General features: G+C 35.1%; 5 protein-coding genes across 6 annotated transcripts; 2 read left to right on the top strand and 3 right to left on the bottom strand.

Moving 5' to 3' along the window:
- Positions 1-252: 252 nt before the first annotated feature.
- LOC129795838 (protein takeout-like) lies at positions 253-3,051 on the bottom strand. The gene is made up of 3 exons (XM_055837345.1): positions 2,896-3,051; positions 2,412-2,816; positions 253-655 (listed from the first exon to the last, which is right to left on the bottom strand). Exons 1-3 carry the CDS (start codon positions 2,954-2,956, stop codon positions 375-377), a joined length of 747 nt encoding a protein of 248 aa, XP_055693320.1. The 5' UTR covers positions 2,957-3,051; the 3' UTR covers positions 253-374.
- A 4,363-nt stretch (positions 3,052-7,414) lies between these two features.
- On the top strand, positions 7,415-13,978 carry LOC129795810 (45 kDa calcium-binding protein). Its single transcript, XM_055837299.1, has 3 exons — positions 7,415-7,801; positions 10,519-11,027; positions 11,095-13,978. The coding sequence occupies exons 2-3, from the start codon at positions 10,532-10,534 to the stop codon at positions 11,598-11,600; spliced, it is 1,002 nt and encodes a 333-aa protein (XP_055693274.1). The 5' UTR covers positions 7,415-7,801; positions 10,519-10,531; the 3' UTR covers positions 11,601-13,978.
- A 44-nt stretch (positions 13,979-14,022) lies between these two features.
- LOC129795828 (phosphatidylinositol transfer protein alpha isoform) lies at positions 14,023-25,024 on the bottom strand. 2 transcript variants are annotated; one of them, XM_055837332.1, is made up of 7 exons: positions 24,881-25,024; positions 24,255-24,285; positions 22,609-22,720; positions 21,203-21,354; positions 20,974-21,051; positions 17,998-18,287; positions 14,023-16,607 (listed from the first exon to the last, which is right to left on the bottom strand). In XM_055837332.1, exons 1-7 carry the CDS (start codon positions 24,895-24,897, stop codon positions 16,469-16,471), a joined length of 819 nt encoding a protein of 272 aa, XP_055693307.1. In that variant the 5' UTR covers positions 24,898-25,024; the 3' UTR covers positions 14,023-16,468. The 2 variants fall into 2 exon arrangements, with proteins under 2 accessions (XP_055693307.1, XP_055693299.1); XM_055837324.1 differs by lacking the exon at positions 20,974-21,051 and adding an exon at positions 20,539-20,616.
- Positions 25,025-25,444: 420 nt separating this feature from the next.
- Positions 25,445-27,342, bottom strand: LOC129795819 (N-acetylglucosaminyl-phosphatidylinositol de-N-acetylase). The gene is made up of 2 exons (XM_055837312.1): positions 26,195-27,342; positions 25,445-26,125 (listed from the first exon to the last, which is right to left on the bottom strand). Exons 1-2 carry the CDS (start codon positions 26,511-26,513, stop codon positions 25,563-25,565), a joined length of 882 nt encoding a protein of 293 aa, XP_055693287.1. The 5' UTR covers positions 26,514-27,342; the 3' UTR covers positions 25,445-25,562.
- On the top strand, positions 26,741-27,353 carry LOC129795855 (uncharacterized). The gene is made up of 2 exons (XM_055837373.1): positions 26,741-26,917; positions 26,974-27,353. The coding sequence occupies exons 1-2, from the start codon at positions 26,741-26,743 to the stop codon at positions 27,328-27,330; spliced, it is 534 nt and encodes a 177-aa protein (XP_055693348.1). The 3' UTR covers positions 27,331-27,353.
- The last annotated feature ends 22 nt before the right edge of the window (positions 27,354-27,375 follow it).

The following is a 27,375-nucleotide window of genomic DNA, read 5'->3' as shown; positions in this document are numbered from 1 at the left end:
TCACAGAGCCGTAAGTCGCCTCATTTCCTCCCATCCAGCCTCCTTTCCTCACCGCACTCCTCTCGCAGGAAAGCGTGTCCGAGAAAAGCCAGATTGTGCGATGTTCGTGTGGAGATAATGGGGTCCCTCATTAGGCAAAATCACAGCAATTTGCTCGTCAGCAAAACTGACCCATAATCACACCACCCTCATTTTTTGTTGAAAGATCGTGAAGAAGCAAAGAAAATCACGCAAAGAAAACCACAGAAAAAGTAAAATTCGTTTTCCTTATTATTCACAGCACTAAAAAAAACAGTTTATAGAAAAGAGTAACAAAAATAAATAGTTTAATAGCTCCTTGGCATTGATTTAGGTGATGCGTGGGTGCAGCATCATCAGTCGCCGCCCTGCTTGAAGACTGTATGATAGGGCAGAGCAGCGAAGACATTGTTGAAGAGTGTCTGGATGATTTTACTGAAGGCATCCTCAATCACCGACTGCAGCTCCCCAAAGATCTCCTTCCAGTTCTCATTGAGGAAATCATTGGTTGTGGGTCCGAGGGTTTGGTCACCGTTGAAGAGATTGCCCAAGTAGATCCACGCGCGTGTTGTCTTGAATGTCAACTTTAGGTCATCCGTCTGCAGGTAATCTTTTCCGTTCTTTGTGATTTTCTTTCCTGCAAAAAATCAATTTTTAAAATTTTTGTTTTGGTGGTAAAAGAATAGGTATCATTAAAAGCGTTGAATTAGGCATGGAAAAATCTCTCAGTCAGAATAAAAATACTTGGAGGTGAAACTTTGAAGGTGAATTGAGGCAAATTAATCTGGATTTTGTAGTTAAAATCATTAAAATAATCTGATTGAATCAAATTGGAAAATTGAGATTTTTTGCAGCTCTTCAACTCTTCTTGAGCTGTTTTGCTTCAATAATTTTAATTGGATTTCAAGACTAGAAAAATCGGAGAAATCTTTCTTTTTTTGTATACAAATGATTTTCCCAAAATTTACAGAAGATTAGCAAATTCAACATACAGCTATAAAGATGCAGATTTAATTATCTTAACGTTTAAAATATTCTGTTAAGCAAAACCCTTTTAGTCTCTTTGCAAAGTCACTTTTAGCTTATAGGAGAAGAGAGCAATTTAAAACTTTTAATCAGAAATTATTATTCCCCACAGAGTATATGACATTGTTGAAGAAGAACAAATCCCCCGCACGCAGAATAGGGATTAATCCAGCAGGAAATTAAGCTCACAGCTTGTGTCAATTTTCCGTCGAATTTTCCTTTAAAACTTTCCTTTCGAAATTCCGTCTTTTGCAAACCATTAACTCATTAATGGGGATAACGAAGATTATATTTGCCAAGACTTCCCAATAATGGCATTATCTCGTGTGCCCGTCAATTGGGTGGGGGAGGGCGAGAGAAACTTTAACAAAGTATTATTGAGAAAGTCTTTAATTATAGCACTTCCTGACGTCCTCATTGCCCCCTCTTGCAAATCTTTCCCAAAGAGATAATCTCTCAAACTTTTGCGAATTTTCTTCTGAAACTTTTCCCCCGCAAGAAGAGGAGACTTTTTTCAGTGTCACGATGACGAGAAGTTCACACAACTTCTTGCCATATTTAGAGGGTGGATAACAGGAGACGATTGAAAGTGTTTGCCAGAGTGTTTCTTTATTGCTTTCTCTTCGCAATCAATGAGTTATCCCAATTAAGCCTCATAAGATGGGGGTGGAAGATTAATTTTGATGAATTCTCTGGGAAATTGTGGGGAAGATGTTGGTGTAAAAATAAATGCTTTTGGAAAAGTTTGATGAATTTTTGTAAAGTATTTTATAATAGGTTAAATTGGGGAGAAGTTCCTCACGTAAGAGGGTCGGAAAAGCTTGGAAAACCATTTTTTTTTCCATAATATTGAGATAGAGCTTTAGAAAAATTTACAGAACAAAACCTTTTAAGTTCAGAGGATGTAATTTATTTCTTAAAGAAATCTGTCTGAAAGAAGATTTTCTTTCAGTCTCAAAGTTTTCTTAGAGTAAGATTAATTTGTTCTAGCTTTGAAAATTAATTCATTTGCATTCTTTCTTTTTTCCAAAGCTTTTTTCACCAAAAAGCTCAAAAAGTAAGATTTTTGCGAGAAAATGTTTCGATAAATCGATTCATTAATTTGTTTTGAGTAAAACATAATTTTGAATAATTCAAAATCTTACTAATTTAATTAAGCTTCAAGTTAAGGTTAAATAAATTGGCGAAATTTAATTGGAAACGAGGAAATATAGCTCAGCATTTTACTTCCTCAAATTTGAAGTTTTGAGATCAATTAGGAAATTTTTAGAAGCTTTCTTAAATCCTTCGGAAGTAGCTGAAAGCTCCCAAATATCACTTTATGAACAAAAAAAAATAACTATTAATTAAAGAAAAGCTTGACTTGCCTGTGAGTCGAATTTTCACATCAACATTATCCAACGTGATGTTGCTGTCGCCCTTGCCCTGAACGGGAAGAATGAGGACGCGACCATTAATGGTGTACGGACCAATGAGGGAGATCTGTGGCGCCTTGAGATCCAGTTCAATTCTCTGATCTACATTCTTCCCAAATCCAGAAACTCTGTGCACAACAGCCGTATTGAGGCCGAAGAATTTCACATTTCGGAACTGAAGATCAATATTGACGGGACTATTGCCACCCTGGACGATACTCATTGAGGGCACATCGATTGGGTCAAATTGCAGGAGCTTGATGGCTGGTATACCTTCGGGGCGATTCTTCAGTACCCAATTTGTTCGCTCAATTATACAATCATGCTCCTCATAGCCGCACTTTGGGATCTCACTCGCTGCAAGAAATTAATTTTTTTTTTAATTCTTCTTATAAACACTTCGCGCACAAATTCTTTTCTTGGCGGGAAAACTCACGCAATTTTGCCGCAGAGGCCACTAATGAGAAGAAAATCACCCCACACACTGTTTTCAACATTTCTCTGACTTTTTTTTCCTCGAACGTTCTTCTGCAGGGAAAAAGCTCTCGCGCACAACAATCCAATTGAGTTATGGACAACTAATGCTGGCTGATCTTGAGCCGCGGCAACATTTATATGGGCAACACACGGAGCCGCGTGCAAAGTGCCCGCGCTCAAGGAGAGCCTCTTATGGGAACGACTTGCGCCGCACTTTGGAGAGAGAGAAAAAAACTACATACAAATTGTCTTTTGAGCTTTTGTACTGTGGGGCTAATTTCGAGCATCACTCTTCCCAAGAAAAAAAATCCCCCAAAAAGATGATGGATTAATTCTAGTGCAAACTGGCTGAGTTCTAACGGACAAAACAACATCTGAAAGATTTTTTTTAAATCTACAAGTATACTATTTGATCTTTATGAATTGAATGGAAGTCTTTGAGAGTCTTCTATTATTAATTTTCTTTAATTTTCTGGAGTGAGTTTAAAGGAAGAAAATTCACCTAAGATATGGAACAATGTGTAGCTGTAAAATGATGTGATTTTCTATATGAGGAATTTCAGGGAAAACCTGCTTCTATAGAGAACTATATATAGACACATAATAATCAATGAAAATCACATCGATTAAAAACAAATCAACGGATTTTCAATCGCTCAATCAATTTCTTTCTTTAAAAAAAATCTTAATTTGAAACGAGAAATTTATTCTGATTATTCGCAACAATATAATAAACTGGGAGCTTTTTCTCATTGTCCCCTGGAAGCTCTCACGTGATGATTTTCCCATATTTGCAGCAAAAAAAAACTTAAGTTCTCTTTTTTCTTGATAACTCTGCGTGGAATTTCAAATGATGATTTTCCTCTATCACACGGCCCTTTAAAGATTTTTTTTATTAATAAACGAATAACTTTAAAGAGAACCTCAAAATTAAATTGCTGAAAAAAAAAAGAGAATTTAATACGATGACATGGAGAAACTTCCTCCCGCGCTGACCTGACCCTGACTAAAACCGCGTGTTTGGTGCTAAAAAAATGTGCATATAATGAAAAATAAATTGTGCAATCGACAGCCAAAAAAAAACAGAGCCACGCCGTTAAACGCCCGAATGGTTTGTAAATCGGAAGTTCAATGAATCCATTTGGGGGGCATTGGATGAAAATGAAAACATACCGCAGAAAATTGAGGAGATGAATTGTGCGAAGTTTTCGTGAAGCAAAAAAAACGCACAATCGAAGTCTTTTAATCGGGTCGGAAGGAGAGTTCAAGATCAAGAGCCAGATGATGACCCACCCAAGATCACTCTCACCGCGGGCTTTTTTTTCGGTGTGTGAGATGTGATGAATTTTGCCGATATTAATGTAGCGGAAGGAAACATCCCAAGTAGAACGGGTCTCGGAGCGCCTTTACACACTGTCCGCCCATTTGTTGTACGTGATCTTCTGACTTTGAGCATTGTTGCGAGCTAATACGGCGAGTGAGAAAAATTACACTACCCACCTTAAGAATTGAGCCAAAGAAGTCAATTAATCTTGAAAGCCTTTTGTGCTAGAAAAGCTCTTAAGAAGCTTCTTAAACTTCCTTAAAAAAAACCTTCTAAAAAAAATTGAAATTGTGAAAAAGAAAAATGCGAAATTATATTTTTATAACGTTTCGTGTATCTGCTTACTTGCATCATCAGGTCTACAATTCCTGAGGGAGACAACGCTGACTTGAAAAATATTGCTGAGAGTGGAAAAATGTGGTCTTTTCCTTCAATTGTCTTCAAACAATTCTTCAAGTCATTCTTTTCAGAATTCTTTCATTCTTAATTCAGAACAAGAAGGTCACAGAAAATATTTAATTCAACCTAACTTCCTCCACCTCATCTTCTCCTTATTTTAACATTGAAAACTAATCACAAAGTAACGAAAAAAAATTCCGCATAAGAAGATCTCAACTCTGAGATTCGAAAATGATGAGATTTATTTTCTAATTGAATTAAATTAACAATTAATTAACCAACAGATCCCAATCTTTCCTTGTTTGTAGCATATCCTGTACACGGTACAAAGGTTTATCTATCTCTCTGTACTAAATGACTGTTTAATTTTACGCCAAGTCATTGCTTTATTAAGATTAAATACTTCTCGTATATTTTGCTTGTTATGTTGATTTTAATAAAGGCATCACATGTTTTTTGCCTTCTTACTCAGAACTTTTTATTCCATTCTGCGTACTTTTTTCCTCTTCGTTCTTGTGCTGGAAAACCATTAAATCATGATGTACCATCAAATTAGAGCGTCATGAAAACTTTGAACCTCACGTACTCTATTCAACTGATTAAAATCTCCTTTTTTTTCTACCACAAAAAAATAATGACTATTCTGAAATTTTTTTATTATTATTCTTACTTTGAAAAATTGTTACTTCTGTTGCTTTTATCTTTGACAATTGTTCGTTTCTTTTTTTGCACCGCAAAATGATTAATTTTGTGCGAAAGATTCTGAGAATTCACATCTCATTTCTAAAAGCTCTCAAACAGTTGAGTGATTGAAAGATCATTTAGTCTGACATCTTTAAGAAGCTTTAGAGCTCGTTTTTTCTGCTTCTCTCTTATTCATCCTAAATTGATTTTTAAGATTGTTGTCAATGTTATTCCCGCATTCGATGATCCATGTAGTAAAAATCAGTGGGAGAGATCAATACATTACATCAGAGTGAGAGATTCTTTATTGCTGGATATACATATTTACCGTGCAAATTAAGTAAAATGCTGTCGTTCTAAGAAAAACAAATAGTTCGTTCAATTAGCCGCAAAATATCTCTTGCTACTGCGGAAATTTGCATTTTAAATGAATCCTCCACATTATTCTACAAAATGCTGCAGCAACGAATATTTGCAAGCAGGAAATATAAGTCCGCTCGCTATGATTTTTTTCTTAACAGAATTCCCCTTATTTTCTGCTAAATGTTTTTAGTTATAAAGCTTTTTGAATTACAATATTTATTCTATTGGCAGACAAGATGAGTACACAGTCATACAATAAATTGATTAAATTGATTAATTACTTGAATAAATTTGTTTGGTGAATATTTTTAAATATTAAATTACACGGAGGCTTCAATTAACAAACCAAATTCCAAAGAATGTATTTTAAATGATATAACATAGAAGATTCTTTTATAATTTCATATTCCGGAATACTACCAAAGTAATTTATAAAATTTCTCCAAGATCAATTTCTTAGATATTACTTCGACAATTATTCTATGCAATTCACTTTTTTCGCAGACATCGTTAAATGAAACTCCCCTGTTAAATTGATCAATAAATTTTTATTATCATGAGAAATCTGATAAATCAATTGATATGCAATTCACCGTCTCGGAATTATTATTCATAAGTTCATAAATTCACAACGGGCACGTGGCGAATAAGTATAAAAAATAGCTTTTCGTCTCTTGAGCTTCGCGAATGGGATTTTGGGATCAAAAATGCAGTTTTTTCAATTTTTAATTTATACTCACACACAATTCGGAGCATTCGAATTTTTGTTGCATTATTCTCGTAATTCTTGATTTAGTGGCTATTATGTAAACACTATGAGTCACTTTGTTGTACCACAATTACTTTATTGAGCACCACTATTTAGGTTTTTGAGACGAATTTTCACGGCCTCCAAGGGGCGTCTAAGTAACCGAATCAATGACACTTTTATCGTTGTTCTGTAAAAAAAAAAAAAAACAAATGAATTTTTACTTAATTAAATAAATCAGATGAGTTCTAAAGACTTTAAAGAAATTATTAGTGAGATGAATTTATCTAAGGTTTCTAAGACAAAAATTAAAAAATACCTTAATCCGGTTGTAAATCATTTCTGGAGAGGTTATAAAAAATAAAAGAAAAACATTTGTTTAAGGATAGATTTCACATTATAAAAAAATTAAAGATTCAAGAAATAATTTTCCGGTCATAGCAAACTCTTAATATCTTTAAAGATTCTAGACAGATTCTGCAATTATTCAAAACCCATAAATGAAGAATAAATTCCCAGAAGAATTATTTAAAAAAAAATTAAAAGATTTCTTAGCTGCCCCATAAAAATCCACTTAAGACGTTAATCCACTTGAGCGACTTTTTACTCTTCGCCAAACTTCCAACCGGTTTTTTAGTATCAATCTAGATCTCTTTTACCCGCACACCCCGAAGCGCCGCACGTGCGTGGCTCCCACAGATCAGCGGCGGTAATCCCATTATGTGGGAAATTCCGTCAAAAAAAATCCCATTTTGCGTGCTTTTTAAGCCCCGTAAGGTGATTCTATTGTACTTAATTAAGGGAGAGCTTTTGCGGTGTCCCTGTATCTGTTGGATGTCCTCCCAAACCATACATGGGGGTCGTCTGATGTGGGGGTGGTTGGTTGCAGCTGATGTGCGCATGGTTGCAAAACTTCCCCGCTCGACACGCTCGATGTGGATTTTCGTCCAAAGCACGGAAGTATTCGGTGGTGCCGTCTGTGTGTCTCTGAATGGGCCAATTCTCGCTCCACAGCCAGTTGGAATTCTTTGTGAAAGTCCGTGGCCCGAAAGAGAGTGTACGAATGGTTTGTGTTGCAAAAATCGTGCCAGTCGCATTCGCAGAAAGTATCCCAGTGGACGACACGTTGGCATTTGTGGTCAGACAGCGTGTCCGGGAGTGATTTCTCGTGATTCCAAGCAGTGTGTGTGGGAAGACTCCTTTTTTTTGTGTGTCAGCCAGCGACCCCCAAATCGAGGACGAGGCATACGTTGAAAGAATAAAAAAAACACGGTGATGGCAAGGAGTCAAATGCTGTCGATCTGTGCAGTGGAGTGTGAGAAGAAAATCGATTATTGGCCGTAAGAGGTGGGTATGTGTTTTAAAGAAGACATTCCACGTGAAGTCGTGAAAATTCCACGAAAGAGCATTGCCACCAAACATTATTTTTTCACCTTTAAACAGAATTCAAACAATTTACTTTCCCTTTAATACTACGGAATACTTTTTCCCTTTGTAATTTATCCAAAAAAAAAGTTTTTCATTAATTTTAAATTTATATTTTAATATCATTGAATTTATATTTAAAAAAAAATTAAATGCATGACCCACAATTTGCATTGGATGCAAGTCATTGCAATGGAAAATTCCTCATAAATTAAAAATTCATTGCAATTTCCAATTTAAAATTCAGAATTGGCAATGATATAGAGCACGGAGATAAACTGATTAATTAAATTCGAATGCAAACGCATGGATTATAATGATTTTACCCGATGAACATTTTTTTTCTGAAAGATTATATTTTGAAACAATCAACGATTAATAATTTTTTTTTAATGTTTTTTTTAAAGTGATTTGATTGCTCATTTCCGGAACATTTATTTTTAGGATTGTTTTAATATGGATTCAGGAAATATTCGCTAAAAATCATTATTTGATGTATGAGAAATTTCATGATTATGAGAAGGAATTTATGCTTTTTGATGCATTTACTAGGTTCACACTACATATCCAAATACCTAAGAAATTAAAAATTCTCTTTCAGTACAAGAGAAACAGCATAATGTTATATGATGCGAATGACCTTTATGACTTCTCAATATTGTTCTAAAATAAGAAACTTTGATCTCTCTTTTTATTCATTTTTTTCTGTATAAAAACCTTTCAAGAAACTGTTGTAGACCATCCTCCCTCAATTATTTCTCAAATCATAATTTTTCAGATGAATAATAAGCTTCTTTGCATTTTCTTGTATGTTCCTTTCGTCGTTTCTGCAACCTCAATCAATCAAATCAAGGAAGATTTCTTAAAAGAAGTTTTTTTTTGCTAAGTCAACTCAGACCCTGAAAAATTAAAGTAATTTTTCCATTATACCTTAACTCTAAAAGTAGCTTTTAATTAGATTATCCTGTTACTCAATCACGAGAGTTTCATCCCACAAGAATTAGAAGAGACAAATCTTATTAAATTCAATGATGAAAAACTGAAGGTAATTATTTTAATTGACATTCTAAGAGATTATTATGTATGAGTAGCTAATCCTGCCAAGATAAATTAGAATTAGAAATAATAGGGGTAACTCGGCTGAAATTTCATTCCACGTGAATTGAATATTGGAGGAAATATTTGAGCACAACTTTTAAATTAAAAATTCCTATAAGAAATTTTGAAGAAAAAACTGAAATTCTTTCAATAAGAATTCATTTACGAATCCTCAAAATTTTATTCCATTTCCTCAAAATTTTGTGGTTTACAAATGAATAAAATTTAATTAAAAAATTTCTATAACATTCAGAAAATACTTCCCTCAATGACACTGCACAAGAATTCCATTAAACAAAATATTTAACCGCAAAATAATATATTGAAAATGTGTTTTTGAAATAATCTCACATTTTCTCTCTTAAAACTTCCCCCTGCTGATGTGCAAAACAATTTGCCATTCATTTTATTCAGGGAATTTCATATGGGACAAATTAATTTAAAGTTAGTGTTTGTTTGTAGAATGCTATATTTACCCTTAATTTATCAAATTTCATTTAATTTAATTTTGCAGAAACACAAATTGTAAATGAATTTATGGTCGAGTAAATTGTGTCTGCTCCAGGCTTGGTTGTGGGTGTATAAAACCACAAAATCCTTTTTAAAAAATCTGTGCACCCTGTGTGTGCTTCGTGTGCTCTAACACCAAGAGATTTCCTTAAATTAACATCCTGCCATAATAACTTTCTAATGGGGGAATTTAATTAACAAATAATATTATTTAGACAATTTGGGAATTATTGGTCATTAGCCTTAATGGTTGAAGATGATTTCTTTCTTGAATTTCTATAATAACGATTGTGGAGAAAACCGGAAAAATCTTATAGCGAAGACACATTTTTGCTATAAAAATTATGGTTTTTGTGGTAAAATAATTGCAAAAGAAGCGTAAGAAAACTCTCGAGAAAACCTTTCATCTCCATGCAAGCAAAATAACATTATTAAGTTCTTTATTTTAATTTTATTGCGCTGCATAATGATTTTATTGCAGTCGGTATGTGTCTAGACTGCCATAAATGATTTTTTGCTATAAAAAGCAAGTACATATGTACATATTTAGATTTTTTACTAAAATGCGAATTGTTTAAAAGAATTTAATTTTATATTTCAGCATAATTTGTATTAGAAATTTCCGAAATTCCATTTTACTAAATTGAACTTGAAAAGCTCATTTTATCCACATTTCCCCATAATGAGGCTTCAAGGGAATAAAGCTGAGAAAGAAGAAAAATTACGTGCCCTCCCCACAGTTCACCATAATATACGAAATTCAAATTAATTAACTTTGATATTGATTTTGCCGACTGGCTGGATATCTAATATCAATCAACTAAATAATATATATAAAAGTTTTAATGGAATTTAGGAAGTTAAGTACATAATATTCCGGACGGAGGAGAATACCAAATGGAAATTCTCTCTCGCGAGAAATCCAAAAGTTCATGAAATGTTTATTTTATTTCCTCCGCAACAGAATATATTTTTAATATTATTGTATAAAAGTTTCAAAACTCACCACAGAAAATTCATTTCCTCGGCAGCTGATGCTGAAATATGGGACTCGTGAGGATTGTACGGAGATGCCGAATGCCACGGTGGTCTGCTATACTCGTGCCCTTTCTCATCTATGCCATTTTCATCATTGTCGTGCTGAATTTTTCATTCCCACACCGGAAGCGCACTGAGGAAGTAACAACGGACTACGTGTCGACCGTTGGCAAGGGCCCAGAGACCATCATTCTCGCCAGTGCAGACACAGATGGAACAAATCTCCTCCGTAGTACCTTCAGGAAGACTGATTTGGATGCCGATGGACTCCTGACAATTCAGGAGTTGGCAAAATTTATTAATGGGCGCGTCAGGGAGCACATTCAGGCAGCTGTTAGGGCGAACCCCTTTGCCTTTGCTGAAATTGATCTCTCCCCGCGCGATGGACTTGTAACGTGGGAAGAGTATCATGCGCACTTCCTCAAAGAGCACGGACTCGATGAGGATTACATTGGATCCCACAATGAGCAGAAGCACGTGGGATTGGATAGGAAAACCAAAGGTAGGACGTTTTTGACCCCTTTGAACTTCCTTCATGTTCAAAACTTCTTTAACATTTTTTTTTGTAGAAACAATAATGAGAGACAAAGCTCTGTGGTTGGAAGCAGCCAGAACGGATCCTTTTAGTTTAACACTTGATGAATTTCTTGCCTTTCGGCATCCAGAATCAAGTGCAGCAAATCTCCTGAGTCTCGTGGATGATTTGTTGCGACAATTTGATCTCGATGGGGACGATGTGCTCACAATGGAGGAATTCAGTACAAATCCCGATGAGGAGGAGGATGCCAAGATTGCAAATTCGGCATCCCATCGAAAGAGTGTGGCTGAGAAACAGGAAGAATTTCGGCGATTAATTGACAAGAACGGCGATGGGCGAGCAGATCGTGGAGAATTGCTGTCCTACATTGATCCACGACACCCCCGGCATTCCCTCCAGGAAGCTGCAACACTCTTCAGTCTGGCAGATGCCAATCGTGACGGCAGATTGTCCATTGAGGAAGTCCTGGCGCAGGCTTCTGTCTTCCTCGCATCAAAAATGATTAATACGGCTGAGAATTTCCATGAGGATTTTTGAAGCTCCCAGAGCTTCACTAAGACATTTCCGTCCTATTTTCATTGGTAACAAAAACCTTTCTTTTGGGACCTTGTGTTGGGGCCAGGTATGTGGAGCAACAATATTTCAGAGCGGAAGCTTTTCTCTCAGTGTTTGGAGAACTTTTAGCGGGAGATTTCATGTCATTCCTGGGGGCATTTGTGCATACATTTTGGCGTCTTTGATGGAAGCTCTTCATCAGCTTCCTTTTAATCTCGAGAAGTCCCATCAATGGCAAAACTCCAAATTTCCCTTTAAACAAAAAGGGATTGGCAGCGTTCGATGCCAATAATTTATTGAGAGTTCTTGAAGTAGGAATTAGAACAGGAACTGCAGAAGTCCTTCTTAAGGCAAAATTGCTGGTATTATAAATTAATTTCCTTCTGCTTTTGCCACAATTCTCATCGGCTCTACAGACGTGTTTTGAATTCAATTTTCCAGGAATTTCCCTCTGTGTGGCTTTGCAATCGATTGAGCTTTTGAGTCCTTTGAGAATACTCGACTATTTCCTCAAGGGATTAAATTGGGAGAAATTCCTGCTTTTCCCACGAAGAAGCATTCAGCTTTCTTTTGGATATAGCCCCATGAGGAGTTCAAAGTCGATAGAAAAGGATGTTAAAAATGTGTTGGATGGGTCAGGATTTGAAGAGGATTCAATGTGAGAGAATCTAAAACATTCCCCTAAACGTCTAATAAAATAAACTTTGCGCCACGAAAATTCCTCGTAAGTTCCTTCAGCACTACGGAATTTTCTTCCTTAAACCTAAAAATCTCGGAGGAGAAAATAAAATTGAATATTTCACGATAAATCCCAAATCTCACAGAGAAATATCAAAAAGCTCTCAATGGAAAATTCTTACTTTGAAATTCGCTTCGATCTCTGTGAAAAGCTTCCGTTTTTTTTTCTCTGTGAGGGATTATATTGACTGTATGCTATTGAAGTTCATGGGCTTTGTTGGTTTGAAATACAAAAATTCAGTGAGAATTTCTTTGAGAACTTCTGAAAGGATTTTTTTTTCTTTCAAAAGAACCCTCACCGCTCTCAATATTCCATTTGAAAAGGAAAATGAGCTCGAATGGGAAAAGCAATAAAAGCTTTATAGCTTTTATTGCTTTATTGGGATGAAATAGGATTAATACTCACATTGTACTTTATTGAATTTTCCATACAGACACCGCCTGATGCCAGTGGGGCGAGCTCGCTCTCTCTGTTGCTGACCCAGTTTGTAGTCACGTCCACTTCCTTGCAAATCCCTCCTGGTATCGCAGCTGATATTCAATTTTCTTAATTATTTGTCGAGGATTTGGGGGATTTTTCGCAGCCTTGAGAGATCGCTGCGATATGTAAGAATTGTTGTAAGATGTTTGAGAAGCTAAAAGGATCGCTTGGAAGGCTTAAAACTAAAGACTTTCGGTTCCTCTCGGAGGCGTTCTTACCTCCTGGGCTCTTTCTCCTTTGCTTTAGTTCTTCACGATGAGAATTTTCAATTTTACGAAGCCAAAAATGCAACCTCTCTGAAAAGAAGTCCCATACCGCCCAATTAAAATTAAAATTAAAATTATTCAAGGAAAATTAATCTTGGCGAAATTCCAGAAAAAAACCCTTTCAAGGAATTATCACAATTATTTAGAGAGATTCTTTGCGAATCTGTAGAAGCAAATCAGCTGCAAAATAGATCTGTAACATTTTTAAAAGATAAAATAGAATTTAAAATAATATTTTAAATAATCAACTTTTCAATATAAAATATAATTCATAATTTTGAAGCAAAAATCCATGAAAAATGTTTTTCGGCGTCCTTAATTTGAAGATGGCTGCCGTAACGATCAATTCGTTTTATTTTTAATTGCATTTAGGACGTGAAATATTAGAAGCAATAGAGAAAAATTCCTTTTGCCAATATTTAAATTTATCTATGAAAAAGGAAAGAATATTCTCGGTAAATTTATGTTTAATAAAAAACTATTAAAAATTATGAGACGCCATTTTGCATTTGAAATTTAAGCAATAAAATTCAAATAATTCCCTTTCTAGTTGTTCAATTTTTCTCAATTACGATGCAACTGAAAGGAAATTCAATAAACTATGAACCACTCGAGTTTCCTTTAAAAATATCCTTCTAACAAAAACAATCATGGATTTTTGTTACAAAATATATCGAGATATTTGCTTCGAAAATTGCACTTGAAAATCTCGAGAGCACGCAATGAAAATCCCTGAAATGAAATTAAATTTACAATTTTCATACGAAAAATAAAACTTTTCATACAAATATCGTTACAACAACAAAAAAGTGTTCAAAAAACAATGTGAAAAAGTAGCAAGAAGATTAATAAAGACATTTGATGATTAAAATAAATTTTGCCAATTAATTATCTTCCATTGGGGTAAAAACATCTGTGGTCACCTTCAATAATTTATTTGTTTTTATACACATACTGAACAAGTTTTTAATTGATTAGTTTAATATTTTTCTCTTCATTTTTTTTTAATAATCTTTTCAATTTTTTCTTCACTCTCCTTTATAGACATTTTCTTGAATGAAGAAGGACAGAAAGTATAGGAATTATTAAAAATCTTATTGAATAAGGAATTTATGATAAAATTCCCTTAAACTTTTCCTCCTTCAATGTTTTTTCTTTTAATTCTTCATCTCAATCAAAAGGAAAAAGAATTAGATAAAAGATTTTAAAGGTGATGAGGACAAAAAATCCTCGTTTGAATTTTTTTTTAATTTTTTGTTGTTGCCTAAACCACGTTTCAAATTAAAACTCTTGTCCCGCTAAAAGAATGTTTTTAGCATTTAAAAAAAAAAGAAAATACATTTTTAATTATTAATTATTGTATAGAATTTATAACAAGAACCATTCGCACACTTCCATACGCCATTCTTTGAAATAAACATCATTTTTTTTTAAATTTTCATTTCTTCAATAAAAATAATTAGAACCTACTAACGCTACTGACTTAAATCAAGAATATTTTCACCTACTATTTTTTGTTGTTTTTTATTTATTTTACTTTTATTTTCTTCATTGTGTTTGTTGCACTTTGAAGAAAAAATTCATTGTATATTCACTAAATTTCTTTCTTTTCTTTAATGTTCTACTATTTTTTTAACTTCTTTTTTTTAATCGCTATATCCACATAATTCACTTCTATTACTGGAAAATATGTCACTTTAATGCTGCTTCTCTTATCTTTTTTTAGCATGAAATATCCCGTTTGTGAAGTTTGTTTGTTTTTTTTTTGTTTATAGAGGTCATGAAAAATATAGTTTACATAATAATAATATTTCTATGAGGAAGGACTTTGTTGTTAAAATTACTTTTTTTCATATAGTAAAGAAATTAGCTGTGCTTTTGTGATTTCGATGAGTTTATTTTTTCATTTCTAAAATATTTTTTTTATTATTTATTAAATATATTTTGAAATGCATTTAGGTGGTTTTTTTGGTGAAGAAAAAGAAGGCTCTCTGCAAAATGTTAATTTACTTTTTTTTATTTAAATAATAATTTGGTAGACTGCACTCAGAAGAAGGAAAGAGAATTTAAAATAAAAAAATTATTCTTTGATTATAAAATTCAATCAACGAAGAATCTACAAAAAAAACATTTCAACGTAATCGTGAAGTTTTAAAGATATTGTTTGAAATCCTATCAATTGATCGGACCTTCATCAGTGGCTACAGGCCATTTTTTCATTATCAAATAGGCCGAAAAATATTCTCAAATGTAAAATTTTAATCAAAGCGAAAACAGATTCATCCAGAAATAATTGAGAGAAAAAAATCTTTTCATTTGATGTGAATTTTTAATCAAAAGAATTCTTTTCTTTTAATCATCCTCCCTCTCCCCTTCTGAGTGTGGCAAGGAAACCTAAGAATAAGACTGCCTAATGCATACCACATCCTCTTTAACGTGCGCGCCCAAGGGCTAAAGAAAATAAAGGAACATTGAAAATGAACGCGTTCTTCCTGCTTTCAGCAAAATGTCTGTCACATGTCTAATTTATTGTTCTCTATATGCAATATTTTCTTTTAATATACTTTTTTTTTAATTACATTTTTAGCCATCTACCTTGACGCATGTTTTTTTGTTGTCTCTCAAATTGCTAAATACCAGAAATTTCAATAAAGTTTTTTTTTACCCCACTGAGAGTTCCATTGCCATTCTATACATTTACAATTTATTTATTTTTAATTTCCTCCTGACTAATTAATTCCCAACTACACTGGGCTATTTTTTTCTTGTTTAAACTTTTTTTTGTGCCGTTCTGCTATATTTATTTTGCTTTTAAAAAAATAACCAAGAGCCCAAATGAGGGTGGAAATGAAGTTTTTTTTTCGGGGTGATGTGAATAAAAGGTAAAAAGGAAAAAAAAAAGAGGAATTAGTAGAGCTTCTCCAAACATTTTTGTTCATCTTCCAAACACCGCGCCGTCTCGAATATATTGTTGTCACTGAAACATCTTGTTTATCAAGACACCTCAATATATATGTAGTTAAAATGTATATTCATCTATCAGCCTGTAGAACTAATTAACAATTATAGTTTCATTTCATTTTTTTCCACTTCTTTATCTTTTTTGTGTTAAATGTTAATACAATTTTTTTCTTAATTTCTTCTCTCAATTTTACTTTTATATCGTTTGCAGCAAAATTTCTCTATAATATCTCCTTCTTCACATTCTTCATCCAGCATCTCCTTCTCTTTGCCATGCTTCCTTTTGCTTACCCCGTAGTGTTGAAATTTGGAAATTGTTTTCTTTTTTTATCTTATCTGCCTCCTGTACATCTCGTCATCATCAACTTCCTTTTCTTTCCCACATCCAGTGAAAGAAGAATCATTTAGTCCGTTTCTGCCTTCATACCTCGCACCTCACCAACGTGACGTTGCTTGTCCAATTCCTCTTTGGTTTTATCCTCAATTGCACGGATATCCTCCATCGTTAGCCCGTGCCAACGGTCCATCCAGCAGAAAACTTGTCTACAACACAAAACAAAAAATAAAATAGATAGCCTCGAAAATATTACTACACTTATTACACAGCAAAATAAATCCAATAAACATTTTTATTCCTCTCCGACAGAGACTTTATCATCGTAATGGATTATTATCAAGGCAATACTATATTGATATGCTTTTTATAGCCCCCCATCGTCATGGTTTATTAATTCCCTCCCCATTGAAATAGTACATCACACATAGACTTTTTTATTTTGAGATAGGTAACATTGCCCAATGACCATTCAAAATTGCTATCTTAGCCCTCAATTTTACAGACACCACGTTTTCTTCCTCTTCCTATCCGTAAAATTTTCTTTCTCGCTATTAATATTTAATTATCTTTCAATAAAGCTCATTTTAATGAATTTTCAATAAACCTTCCGAAAGGAAAACTCATCCAAAGAACACCCCCAAATAAATCTATACATTAATAAAATGATTAATTTACACAAAGTATATTATTTGAAGGCTCTTTGATAAATATTTTCCAATGAAATGTAAGAAACTGATAAGATTTTATTTATTGATCAATTTTTAAAATAAAACTTTGAACTTGAAAAACAAATTTACTAAAACGGATTAGATTTCATTGATGATGATTTAAGTAATTCATCACAGTGTGACTCATTTGTAACACAGAGAGACAAGTAATTTTGAAGAAGATTGTTTTAAGATTAACTTGATGAAATGAAGAGGAAATAGTTTCAAGTGTCTTTTGAGTAAGTAATTCCTCAAATTCTTGTCTTATGGGAAAGGTTGATGGTCAAGGGAATTTCACAGATAAATTACTTTTGTGATTTAGTACCTTTTAAATACCTCATAATACTTCATTACGCAACAATTTCCTTGGAGATTTCTTTTATCTATAATTCTATCGAATAGTAATCCTATCCCATTACCCCATAATGTCCTTTTTGTATTTCATTTTCCGCAATCTTTACTCTTATTCAATTAATTAAATTAATTAAATTCCTTTGAATACTCCCCTCTACTTAAAACACTAAATATTTACCAAAGATTTAAAATCAAAATTTATTTACAATGTAACTTCATTTTTGTCTGTATGTATTTCATTTAGCTGATAAAATAGGAGAATGACCTAATGTTTCTCCTATTTGTTTATGTATTTTAATTGCGTCACCAATGATACGCACTGTACCCTCATGAATATCAGTCTGTGAGTCACATTTTTTTTCTAACTCCACATTGAGATTTGTTTCCCGCTCATTCGTCATATGGAAATGACTTTTCACATCGCATACCGCACATATCGTTTATACGGAAACATGTGTTTGGATAGGAAGAACACAAAAAAAAAAGAATTTCCCGTAAAAAAATAGAAAAAGAAAATTGAGAATGAAAAACTCACCGATGGAACGTAGTGAAGAGTCGTCGTTCGGACTTTTGGATGAAATTCTCTATCCTCGATTGGAGTCCGAACCACTTGAATTCGCACGTAACCAGCTTGTAGCACGTCATCACAGGATCCACCTTCTTCATCCAATCTGGACCCACAAGGGGTCCACGTCCAGTCTTCTCCGACTTGAACTTTGTGGGATCCTCGGAGGGCTTGTAGTCTGCTGAGGACACGGGATCATTTGCAATGTCAATGTGAACGACATCGCGTGTTTTCAGCTTCTCCGGTGGCAATTCATGGACCTGTCAGGGTGTATTTGAGAATCATATTCTTTAAAACAAAAACCCTTTTCCCATTGAAATAAATTGATTTTTGCGCATTATTAAGCTTAAAGAATTCAAGGAAATGTCGACGAGAATGTTACTTTTTTTCCCTCTTTATGTTTCTTTCCCACACACACAGATTAAAATTAATAAATTCTAAAAAAAAAAGGCATCATCTTCACCTCACAAATCTCATTGAAATTCAATTACTTGTTGATGCGAGAATGACTCATCTCACTTTCATTTTGTTCACAAAAATTCTTCTCCCTTTTTTTATCATTCATTGAAGAAAAACAATAAAAAAAATTTATTGATATTCTTTTTTTAACACGCCACATTTTCACGCACAAAAGAAATATTTAGGTATATCGCCTTTCGATTTTATATTATGATTTAATAGCTATTCTATATGATATACTTTATGACAAAAATCTCTCTTTCAATATGCCCCTTTTATGTATGATGTATGTGCAAAAATGCGGAAAATTGTGTAAGAAGAAAAATCTCTTGCAAAAGACTTTTTTTTCTTTAAGAGGGTTCATAAAGGATTTAAGGGTTATTCATAAAATTTGTTGTTTGATAATCCCATAAAAAGCTATATTCGCCAAAGTGTGAGTTAATACACTTTTTATTGGAAGGTCTTTAAAACAAAATATAAGGAGAAAAATTAAAATTCTTTATCAAGCTCAAAAGAAAATTCATTAGTGTGTGGGCGGCTATCTTTCTAATTATTATTAGCTATTGTTTACTAATAGGAGAAGGTGTGAAAATTTTCTTGTGATACAACATCAAAATTGAGGGTTTTTTTCCTAATAAAGATCATCTATTCTTTGATCTAACCGTAAAGAATCAATCGTTTAATTACGTTGATTTTTTTAAGGATGAAGCTTTAAAAAAACTAAGACATATTCTTAATCTAATTAGATTTTTAAACTCCTTTTATTAAACTAACAGATGAAAAGAACCGGAATGGAAATGATTTTAAATCGAAATCTAAAATTAATTTTTTAAAAGAAGTTTTTAAATATTCTAAATCCTTTTAAAGGATCTTCCTCTCATCTAATTTTATTAAATCTGATACAGTTAAGACAGCCTATTTATTATCAATTTAGTTTAATTGAAATAAATCAGTGTGGGAATGAATTGAAAATAAGAATCTCAGTTCATTTCTCAATAGCTTTTATTTTAAGATCTAAGATTCGAAAAAAGAACGTCTGATTGATGTATTTCTTATCTGATTTAATTTAGCCAAAAAGAGCTGATTTTGGATAACATTTTTAATAGAAAACAGATAGTTTTCTGGCCTCTTTCTATACTATATAGCTAACAAATAAATCTTCAAGAAGGATTAAAAAGTTTGCCAAACTACAAATTATATTCACCCCATTTTACGATAATTTTTTTATTCTTCAAGTTTATTCTCTCTGTATGGCTTCACGTGGCCTTCATTGGCCACAATATTATTTTTATTCCACACCCAAAAAAACAACATCTTCCTTTTTATCCCATTTTATCATTTTTGACCATAATTTTCCCTAACATACAACACAGAGGAATCCACTAAAAATTTATTGGTAAAGCCGTTACGAAAGTGCTGAATAGAGAGGCATGATGATTGAGTGATAAAATTTGCATAAAAACCTCCCCGAAGAAAAAAATGGGTAAAGCTCTGAAATTTTCTCTACTCGGCGTGAAAAACAAACTAAACACGTGGAGGGAAAAAAAGAACATTTCTCGATGGTTAATATCACAATATTTTTGGGTGAGAAATCCTCACACGAAGCAATAAAAGAGAAAAAAGAAGAATAACACTAAAAAGCCAATGAAGCAACAATGAAAAACAAGCATTTTTCGACATACAATTACGGTGTGTTTTTTTTAATGATTATGTTTGTTTCTTTTTTACTTTTCAAACCCCGAATTTGATCTTACGCGATTATCTTGTTTTTTTTTCTTCTAGAGCAAATTAAATTGTAAAAAAAAGTTGTTAAAACTAATGTTGTTATGCAAAAAGAAAAGGAAAATTTAGAACAAGATCTATAAGATAGAAGAATGAAGGAAAGTGAGAGAGAGAAAAAAACAAGGTTTTTGTGTTAGTTTTGAAGGGAAAAGTTACGAGAAAATTAAATAAAGAGAAAGTTTCTCCATGGGGGAGAGAAAATACGATATATAATAAAGTGAAAAGGGATGTTACAAAATCCCTTTTTCATTCTACTTAAAAGGAACTTACATTGTGCTGATTACCAACATCACCAACATGGAGTGACTCGATGCAAATCACAAAGTTCTCTTTCATGTATCCAGGATTCTGCATTTTCCGCGCATTTGTGTGCAAATTGTCCACACATATTTTAATTGTCCACACAAAGTTTTCGTCATTTTAGCGCAAATGTATTTTTTTTAATTGTTGCATTTCAACATAGCACAGAAAGGACACAAAACACACACAAAATCACAAAGTTTTCCATCATAATGTGGTTGTATTTTTTTTGTAATATCAATTTCACCCCCATTTGATTTTTTCCAAGGATTTTTTGCGCGAAGTGATTTTTTTGGAGGTGTTTTTGCATTATTTTTTGGTCACATTGTGATGAGCGAAGCGTGCAACAGTCAGGAGAAAAGAAAAGAAAAATATGTTGTAATTAATCTTGCAATCGTCACTTACATTATCATTGGGATCTACGCCGGGCAAATGAAAGGATTCAATCAAAATTTCAAAGTCCTTCTTCATAAATTTGGGATTCTACATGGTTGAGGATTATTTTGTATGCAAAATTGTTTATTTGTTTGAAGGGGGAAAAGCGATAAGAAGAAAAGAGATAAAAATAAATCAAAATGTTAGAAAATAAAATAAAATAAAAATGTTAGAGGAAAGATTTTGTAAATTGACATACGGTAATAACTGTCCGGCAGTATGGGTAGGCATTCCATGCCTCCTCATGGATCTCCAGGGAACCCTTGGGTGCCAGTAGTCGAATGAAGGCTGGCACTTTTGAAGCTAAATGGTAGATTTTATACGTATACTGTCCAGAGCTGTATCGTCCACCTGAAAAGCCAAAAAAATGAAGGAAATTCCCTTTTAGAAATTCACAAAGAAAAAATGTACTGGTAAGCTGACCAAACTTACGGGAGCTGTGTTTCTTTCAGTGTACCAATTTTGTGAGAGCAAACTAGAACGCGAATCAGTTTAAATACGCGAAAAGTCGGGAAAAATTGAAAAGTCATACCCTAAGAAATGTTTGGAAGGCCATATCTCGAGAACGGATCCATAGATTTTCATAAATTTTTTTTTGTTTGAAAGGTCTTGAAGTCAGCTATAACATATCGAAAAATGAAAAAAATTTATGTCGTCATTTTCGAAAAATTCGAGTTCGAAATTTTCGAAAACTTTGTTTTTGACTTTAGCGCCTCTTGCGGTCATTTCTCGAAGTTGCAATGTTCTAGACATTTGTAGGGTTTCTCGAAACCTTTCATTTGCGCTTGAGTTGATCAAGATCGGACATGTAGAACCCGAGATATGACATGCCAACTTTGGAAGGCTATATCTCGAGAACGGATCCATAGATTTTCTTCATTTTTGGCATGAAGCTAGATAATATGGTCAGCTACAACATATCAAAAAATGAAAAAAATTTATGTCGTCGTTTTCGAGATATTCATCGAAAACTAATCGAAAATTTTGTTTTTGATTTTTGGCCCCCTAGCGGTCACTTTTGAAACTTCGGATGCTCTGGAGAGTTGTAGGGTTTGTTGAGATCTTTCATTTGACCCCGGGTTGATCGAAATCGGTCAAGCCGTTTTCGAGTTATGGTCGATTTTCGATGAAAAATTGTGGCGGCCATATTGACTAAACGGCTTGGCCGATTTTCAAAAATGAGGTATCGTTGGAAAGCTCTTGATGTCCCCTACAACATATCAAAATTTCAGCCCTCTAGCTATAATAGCGGCTGAGATATAGCGAAAACAAAATTTTGAGGTTATTCAAAATGGCGGACGGAGGGGTGGGGGGGTGGATTTGACCTCATAATCGGATGTCTTCCAGTCGATATTTAAACTTTGCCGTTTACCGCAAGTCTCTATCTATTACCGTTCTCTTGCAATGCAGCGTTATACTACGGCCGGCCGGCCGGCCGGCCGGCCGGAAAAAAAATTTTTTTTGGCGCATACGTTTTTTGGAATGTGGGGACCCTAATTCGTGCTCATCCCAAGTTTGAGCCCGATCTGACGACTTTCGATTTTGCTCGGTACACAAAAGCTGTGTCTGAAAGAAACACAGCTAATAAATAAAAATCAAACTCACCAAGCAGAGGATGATCCGTGAAGGGTTCATTCTTGAGCACTTCAATCCCTTCGCCACCGCCAGTCTCATTTTTTGACGCCTCCGCCACAGAGAAGAGCTGTGCAACTTGATACTGCAAACGTACGCCGCCCCACACCCGGTAGAAAAACAAACAAACACGGGAGCAATCGATTAAAAAAATGTGTCTGTGCGAAAGCTTCCATCAAAATGTTAAGGGGAGAAGGAGGAGGTGGTTTGAAGAGTAATTAAGTGTTGAATACTTCCGACTCACAGGGGCAGCGCAACACCATGTGGCACTATTTTTATTGACTCATCTATTCATATGGGTAGGGGGGGGGGCGCAGTATTCGTTCAATCTGTGAACATTTCAGATAAAACCAAATGTTGTGTACCTACACTTTTCAATCGATATGTAATCACTTTTCATTCTCATTTTGTATGTCACATTGCAAAATGTTCTGTAACATTCTAATGAAAACAAGGAATCCTCATCTATGGGAGAGAAGGTATTCCTGGTACATACTTATCGCTTTCTCATATGCACAACATTTCCTTTTCTCTTTTGGGAATCATAAAAAAATCTTTACATTTCTGCAAATTATTATTCTAACAAGAAAAAAATATATATATCGATGAATTGTTAAAAGATTAGGAGCTAAAAGCTGATTGAACCGTTCCAAAAATGAATTTAAAAAGTCTACAAAGCTACTGAAAATTGCGAAATTGTATAATGTTTTCAGGACCTGAAGAAGGAAAAAATTGACCCAAAAATTCACTTTGCATGTAGAATTTGTTCTTGTTAACACAAGATAATAAAAAACAATCCTAAATAAATTATTATTAAGAAAAATGTTGATTTTCGCTTAAAAAAATATTTTTTCTTAGTAATTCTCAGGTGTACAGTGTCAATCAATGTTTAATGTGACTCACCCCCAAAATAAAACCAGGGAGCATTAATTGATAAGCATTTTCAAATATTCTCGACATTTTTTTTTCTCTTAATCAATTCACCTAAATTGATAGGAAGAAGGAAAAACCTCTCGGTGGCCTTCACACAGCATAATTTCAGTTTTAAGCAAGATGACAAACAAAAATTTTCTAACTCAGCCATTCCGTTTATCATCGATACAGCCACATGTGTGTGGGGCAATTAATGTGGTACTTTAGCACCACATAGTGAGAGAGAAGAATCATTCGCGGGAGCAGCAATTAACGCACCCAGTGGCCTGTAAGTGACCCTCAAAAAAATCTCTGTGTGAGAGTCAAGGGAAGGCGATCGATGCAATTGACCCCACTGAGGGGGCGGTGGCATTCTGGTTGTACCCTAAAATCATCCCATTGTATTCCCCGTGTGTCTTGAGAGTCTTCAATTGGCAACTGGGTGCTTTAAATCCGCCCGAAAATGAAAAAAAAAAGACCCGCAGCTCTGATAAGATAGTAATTTTGCTATCGAATTTAAGGGAAAAATGCTGCCTCGAGTGTTTGCGCTATCTTTGTGTCTCTCTTGCTAAAGCCGCACGCCTGCAAAAATGCCCCGAAATGGTGATGATGCAAACTGCCCAGGTGCAACCATCCAGAAGATTCTCCTGGAGGCATTAGCGAGGGGGCGGGAATGGGATAGATGTGGGATCTTGTGTGGGCCTTACCTCCTCCACGGTGAGCGGCAAGGTGACACGGCTGAAAAGAGAAAAGAGAAAAAAGCACTGCAATTGCCGATTGGATAATCACACAGTTCGCATTAGATGCATTCACGCAATCCACATCGCCCCACTCCGGGGAACTTCATTGCGGGCAAAAATGTGCCACAAATTCTTCTTTTCCGGGACTTTCTTATAAATTTCACATTTCGCAAGTTCACAATGGGTGTGGGGAATTTTCCACAGTCATTAGCACATCTTCCGGATGTGTGGGACTGCCCCAAAAGAAGTCAATCACTGCCTGAGTCAGGTAGACCTTGACCCAGGATTTTGGGAAATTTTCATGCCACAGTGACTGAAAGAATGGAAAAAATGACGTGGACTCCGCCACGGGGTGCTTGAATTGCGTCATCAACCGGCTCCGGAAGAAATCCATGGGCAATTTTGAATTTTCAGCACCATTTCCCCATAGCAAATTTTCCCGTCAAGCGAAAAACTTTTCCGAGGGCATCCCCAACCCCTTGTCAATTGGACTTTTTTTTCCTTGCGAATTTTCCCATGTTTCCCACGGGACTTTCCACACACCCACAGCACACTTGGATGCACAACCCCAATGGGGATACACGAATACTCACAATTCTTTGATTAGCATTCTGAATTGGAGCCTATTCGATGGGGAAACACAATTTTAAATGCACATGGGTGGCCCGAAAATGACTTGAATAAAATATACTAAGCTGAAGTGAGCACAAATGGCGAACAAGCCCAATGCAAGGTTGCCTATGAAGGTTTTTGTAAATAATTTAGGGTGGAAAAGTGTCATCATACTTTCCGTCTCTCTCATGCGAATGATTTTGGTATAGTGCTGACTCTTTTCTGCCGTTTGCTTTTTGCACTTACCAACTTATGCTGCTTTGTTCTCGAAGCAAAGAAGCTAAAGTAAAGCATAATTTTGGGTTAATCTAAAAAACTTTATGATTTTGTGATTTTAAAGTGAGCTATTGCATGAAAAATGTAATAAAAATTACAAAAAAAAACCTTAGAAAACCACATTTTATCAAATTAACAATCATTATTCTATATGCTAATTATGTTTTTCTTTCTCTAAAAATTGAGTTTGTTGAAAGAAAACACACAAAAAGGTCTTCGCAATTGATTACATTATCAGTGATTCGTGAAGGGAACAAAAGAGATCTCAATGGCGGGAAAATAAACATTGTATTTATTTAAATTGAAAAAACAAAATGGAAAAGGACAATTTACAGAAGGAATTATGCAAAAATATTACACAAAAATACATTTTATGTGTACACAATCCTATGAGTCATCGAGCTGCATCTCCAACTCCAAGTCCGACACATTGAGTTCACGCAAAGAATTCATCAGCATGTACCTGGAGAGGAGGATGTAGAGCTTCCGGAACCACACAAGCTGGGATTTGTGCTCCAACATAGCTCGAACCACAATCTTTCGTTCATGCCAGGGTAGGACAAACCAGTGGCGCGAGAGGAGAAGCGTAATTGGCAGATCCAGGACTAGCATGTATTTCCGCAGGAGATTTGTGGACTCCAGAGCGTAGAATTTGCAACTATTTGGCATGATTCCGGTGAGGCAGAGCGACGAGGCAGCATAGAAGATGGCGATGTGATTGGGATGCTGGCTCACCCCATCCCGATCGAAGGTTATGAGTGCCTCAATGTCCAGCGCTTCGATTGTTTGTTCAATCAACCTGGCAATTGTTGGCACTTTCCACTCCACATTTGGATCATCGGGAAGTTCTGTGAGGTTCATAATTGTTACATTTTCAGGCGGGATCTTAAGAACTTGACATGAACGGAAAAGCTCTTCGCGCCGGACAAGCCCCTGTTGCTCATGATCTCCTGAAAATCAAAGTTTTATCAGTCCTTGCAAAATGATTAATAAATATTTAAATGACAGAGGAAGCTCACCAATGGAGAGACATAGGAGGAACACCTGGCAGTTGTCTCTCTGGCAGAGGGAGAGAATCGTTGGTCCAAAGAACATGCATTCATCGTCCGGATGCGCCAAAACGAAGAGGATACGTCTGTGACGTGCTGGGAAGTGCGCAGAACGCAGCACAGGCACGAGAGGCCTAAAGATCCATCGATAGAGACACAGACAGACGATGACGTACACGAGGGTGGTAATCAGAAGGTGCTCCAGGGCGTCAGATAGCCAAGTCTCCACGTACAGCAAAGCATTCACATAAATTGTCTCTAGCTGACTCTCCTGGACAGTTACATTCATTGGCAACACACTCCACACATTCACTGATTCATCTTGCTGTGCACGAAAGTTTCTTCTCACTGGGATTCTATTGAGGGCATTTTTCCCTGCCTTTTCCCGTCTTTTTGGCCACACGACGCGGAAATCAACAAGATGTCAGTGAGACGTCACCCACATGACTCTTCGCGCGCTTTTTACGCTTTCACACCGTGCCAGGAAGTTCTCGCGGCTTTTTTTCAAAGGAAACAATGTCCCAGCCGGATTCACGGAATGTCGAAGTGAAGGCTAGACTCGGGAGTGATGAGAATTTCAATCGATGCGTGGAAATCGCGAAGAAGATCTGCTCATCCGAAGGAGAAATCATCAAGCAACACGATGTCTTCTTCAATGCCACAAAAGGACGTCTAAAGCTGCGATTCCTGGAGGTGATTTTTGCTAAAAGTTTATGAATCTTCAAGAGTAATATCCTGTTGTATTTCAGAATACCCCATCGCAGCTGGTGCAGTATTCCCGGCCAGATACAGAGGGTGCAAAGTTATCCTGCTTCAAGATTCTCGAAGTCACTGAACCTGAGTTGCTAAAAACAATCCTGGATGAGAGTATTGGCACAAAGGGAGTGGTGAAGAAGACCCGAATGCTCTTCTGGTACAATCAAACGCGTATTCATCTGGACAAAGTTGAGGATTTGGGGAATTTCTTTGAACTGGAAGTTTGTCTCCATCCAGAGCAGCAAGTTGAGGAAGGAACCAAAATTGCCAATGAGCTTGTTGAAATTTTCAAAATTAACCAGGAAGATTTGATTGCTGGTGCCTATCTTGATCTTCTTCTCAAAGATTAAAGAACATTACATTTTCCATCTAATTTTCTTGCATTTTTCATTTAA

This window comes from Lutzomyia longipalpis, chromosome 1, assembly GCF_024334085.1.
Source record: "Lutzomyia longipalpis isolate SR_M1_2022 chromosome 1, ASM2433408v1".
In the NCBI taxonomy this organism is placed as follows: Eukaryota; Metazoa; Arthropoda; class Insecta; order Diptera; family Psychodidae; genus Lutzomyia; species Lutzomyia longipalpis.
Note: the sequence above shows the minus strand (reverse complement) of the source record. Positions and strands in the feature narration are given on the sequence as shown.

What these genes read in the sequence shown, in the direction of transcription:
- LOC129795810 (XM_055837299.1), top strand. Translation starts at nt 10,532, where the DNA reads ATGGGACTCGTGAGGATTGTACGGAGATGCCGAATGCCACGGTGGTCT. An exon ending in ATTGGATAGGAAAACCAAAG is followed by an intron (nt 11,028 to 11,094) that starts GTAGGACGTTTT and finishes TTTTTTTTGTAG; the next exon opens with AAACAATAATGAGAGACAAA.
- LOC129795838 (XM_055837345.1), bottom strand. Translation starts at nt 2,956, where the DNA reads ATGTTGAAAACAGTGTGTGGGGTGATTTTCTTCTCATTAGTGGCCTCT. An exon ending in GGCCTCTGCGGCAAAATTGC is followed by an intron (nt 2,817 to 2,895) that starts GTGAGTTTTCCC and finishes AATTTCTTGCAG; the next exon opens with CGAGTGAGATCCCAAAGTGC. An exon ending in TGTGAAAATTCGACTCACAG is followed by an intron (nt 656 to 2,411) that starts GCAAGTCAAGCT and finishes GATTTTTTGCAG; the next exon opens with GAAAGAAAATCACAAAGAAC.
- LOC129795828 (XM_055837332.1), bottom strand. An exon ending in GCGTAGATCCCAATGATAAT is followed by an intron (nt 18,288 to 20,973) that starts GTAAGTGACGAT and finishes ACACCCTGACAG; the next exon opens with GTCCATGAATTGCCACCGGA. An exon ending in CTCTTCACTACGTTCCATCG is followed by an intron (nt 16,608 to 17,997) that starts GTGAGTTTTTCA and finishes TTTGTGTTGTAG; the next exon opens with ACAAGTTTTCTGCTGGATGG.
- LOC129795819 (XM_055837312.1), bottom strand. Translation starts at nt 26,513, where the DNA reads ATGAATGTAACTGTCCAGGAGAGTCAGCTAGAGACAATTTATGTGAAT. An exon ending in CCTCCTATGTCTCTCCATTG is followed by an intron (nt 26,126 to 26,194) that starts GTGAGCTTCCTC and finishes TTTGATTTTCAG; the next exon opens with GAGATCATGAGCAACAGGGG.
- LOC129795855 (XM_055837373.1), top strand. Translation starts at nt 26,741, where the DNA reads ATGTCCCAGCCGGATTCACGGAATGTCGAAGTGAAGGCTAGACTCGGG. An exon ending in TAAAGCTGCGATTCCTGGAG is followed by an intron (nt 26,918 to 26,973) that starts GTGATTTTTGCT and finishes GTTGTATTTCAG; the next exon opens with AATACCCCATCGCAGCTGGT.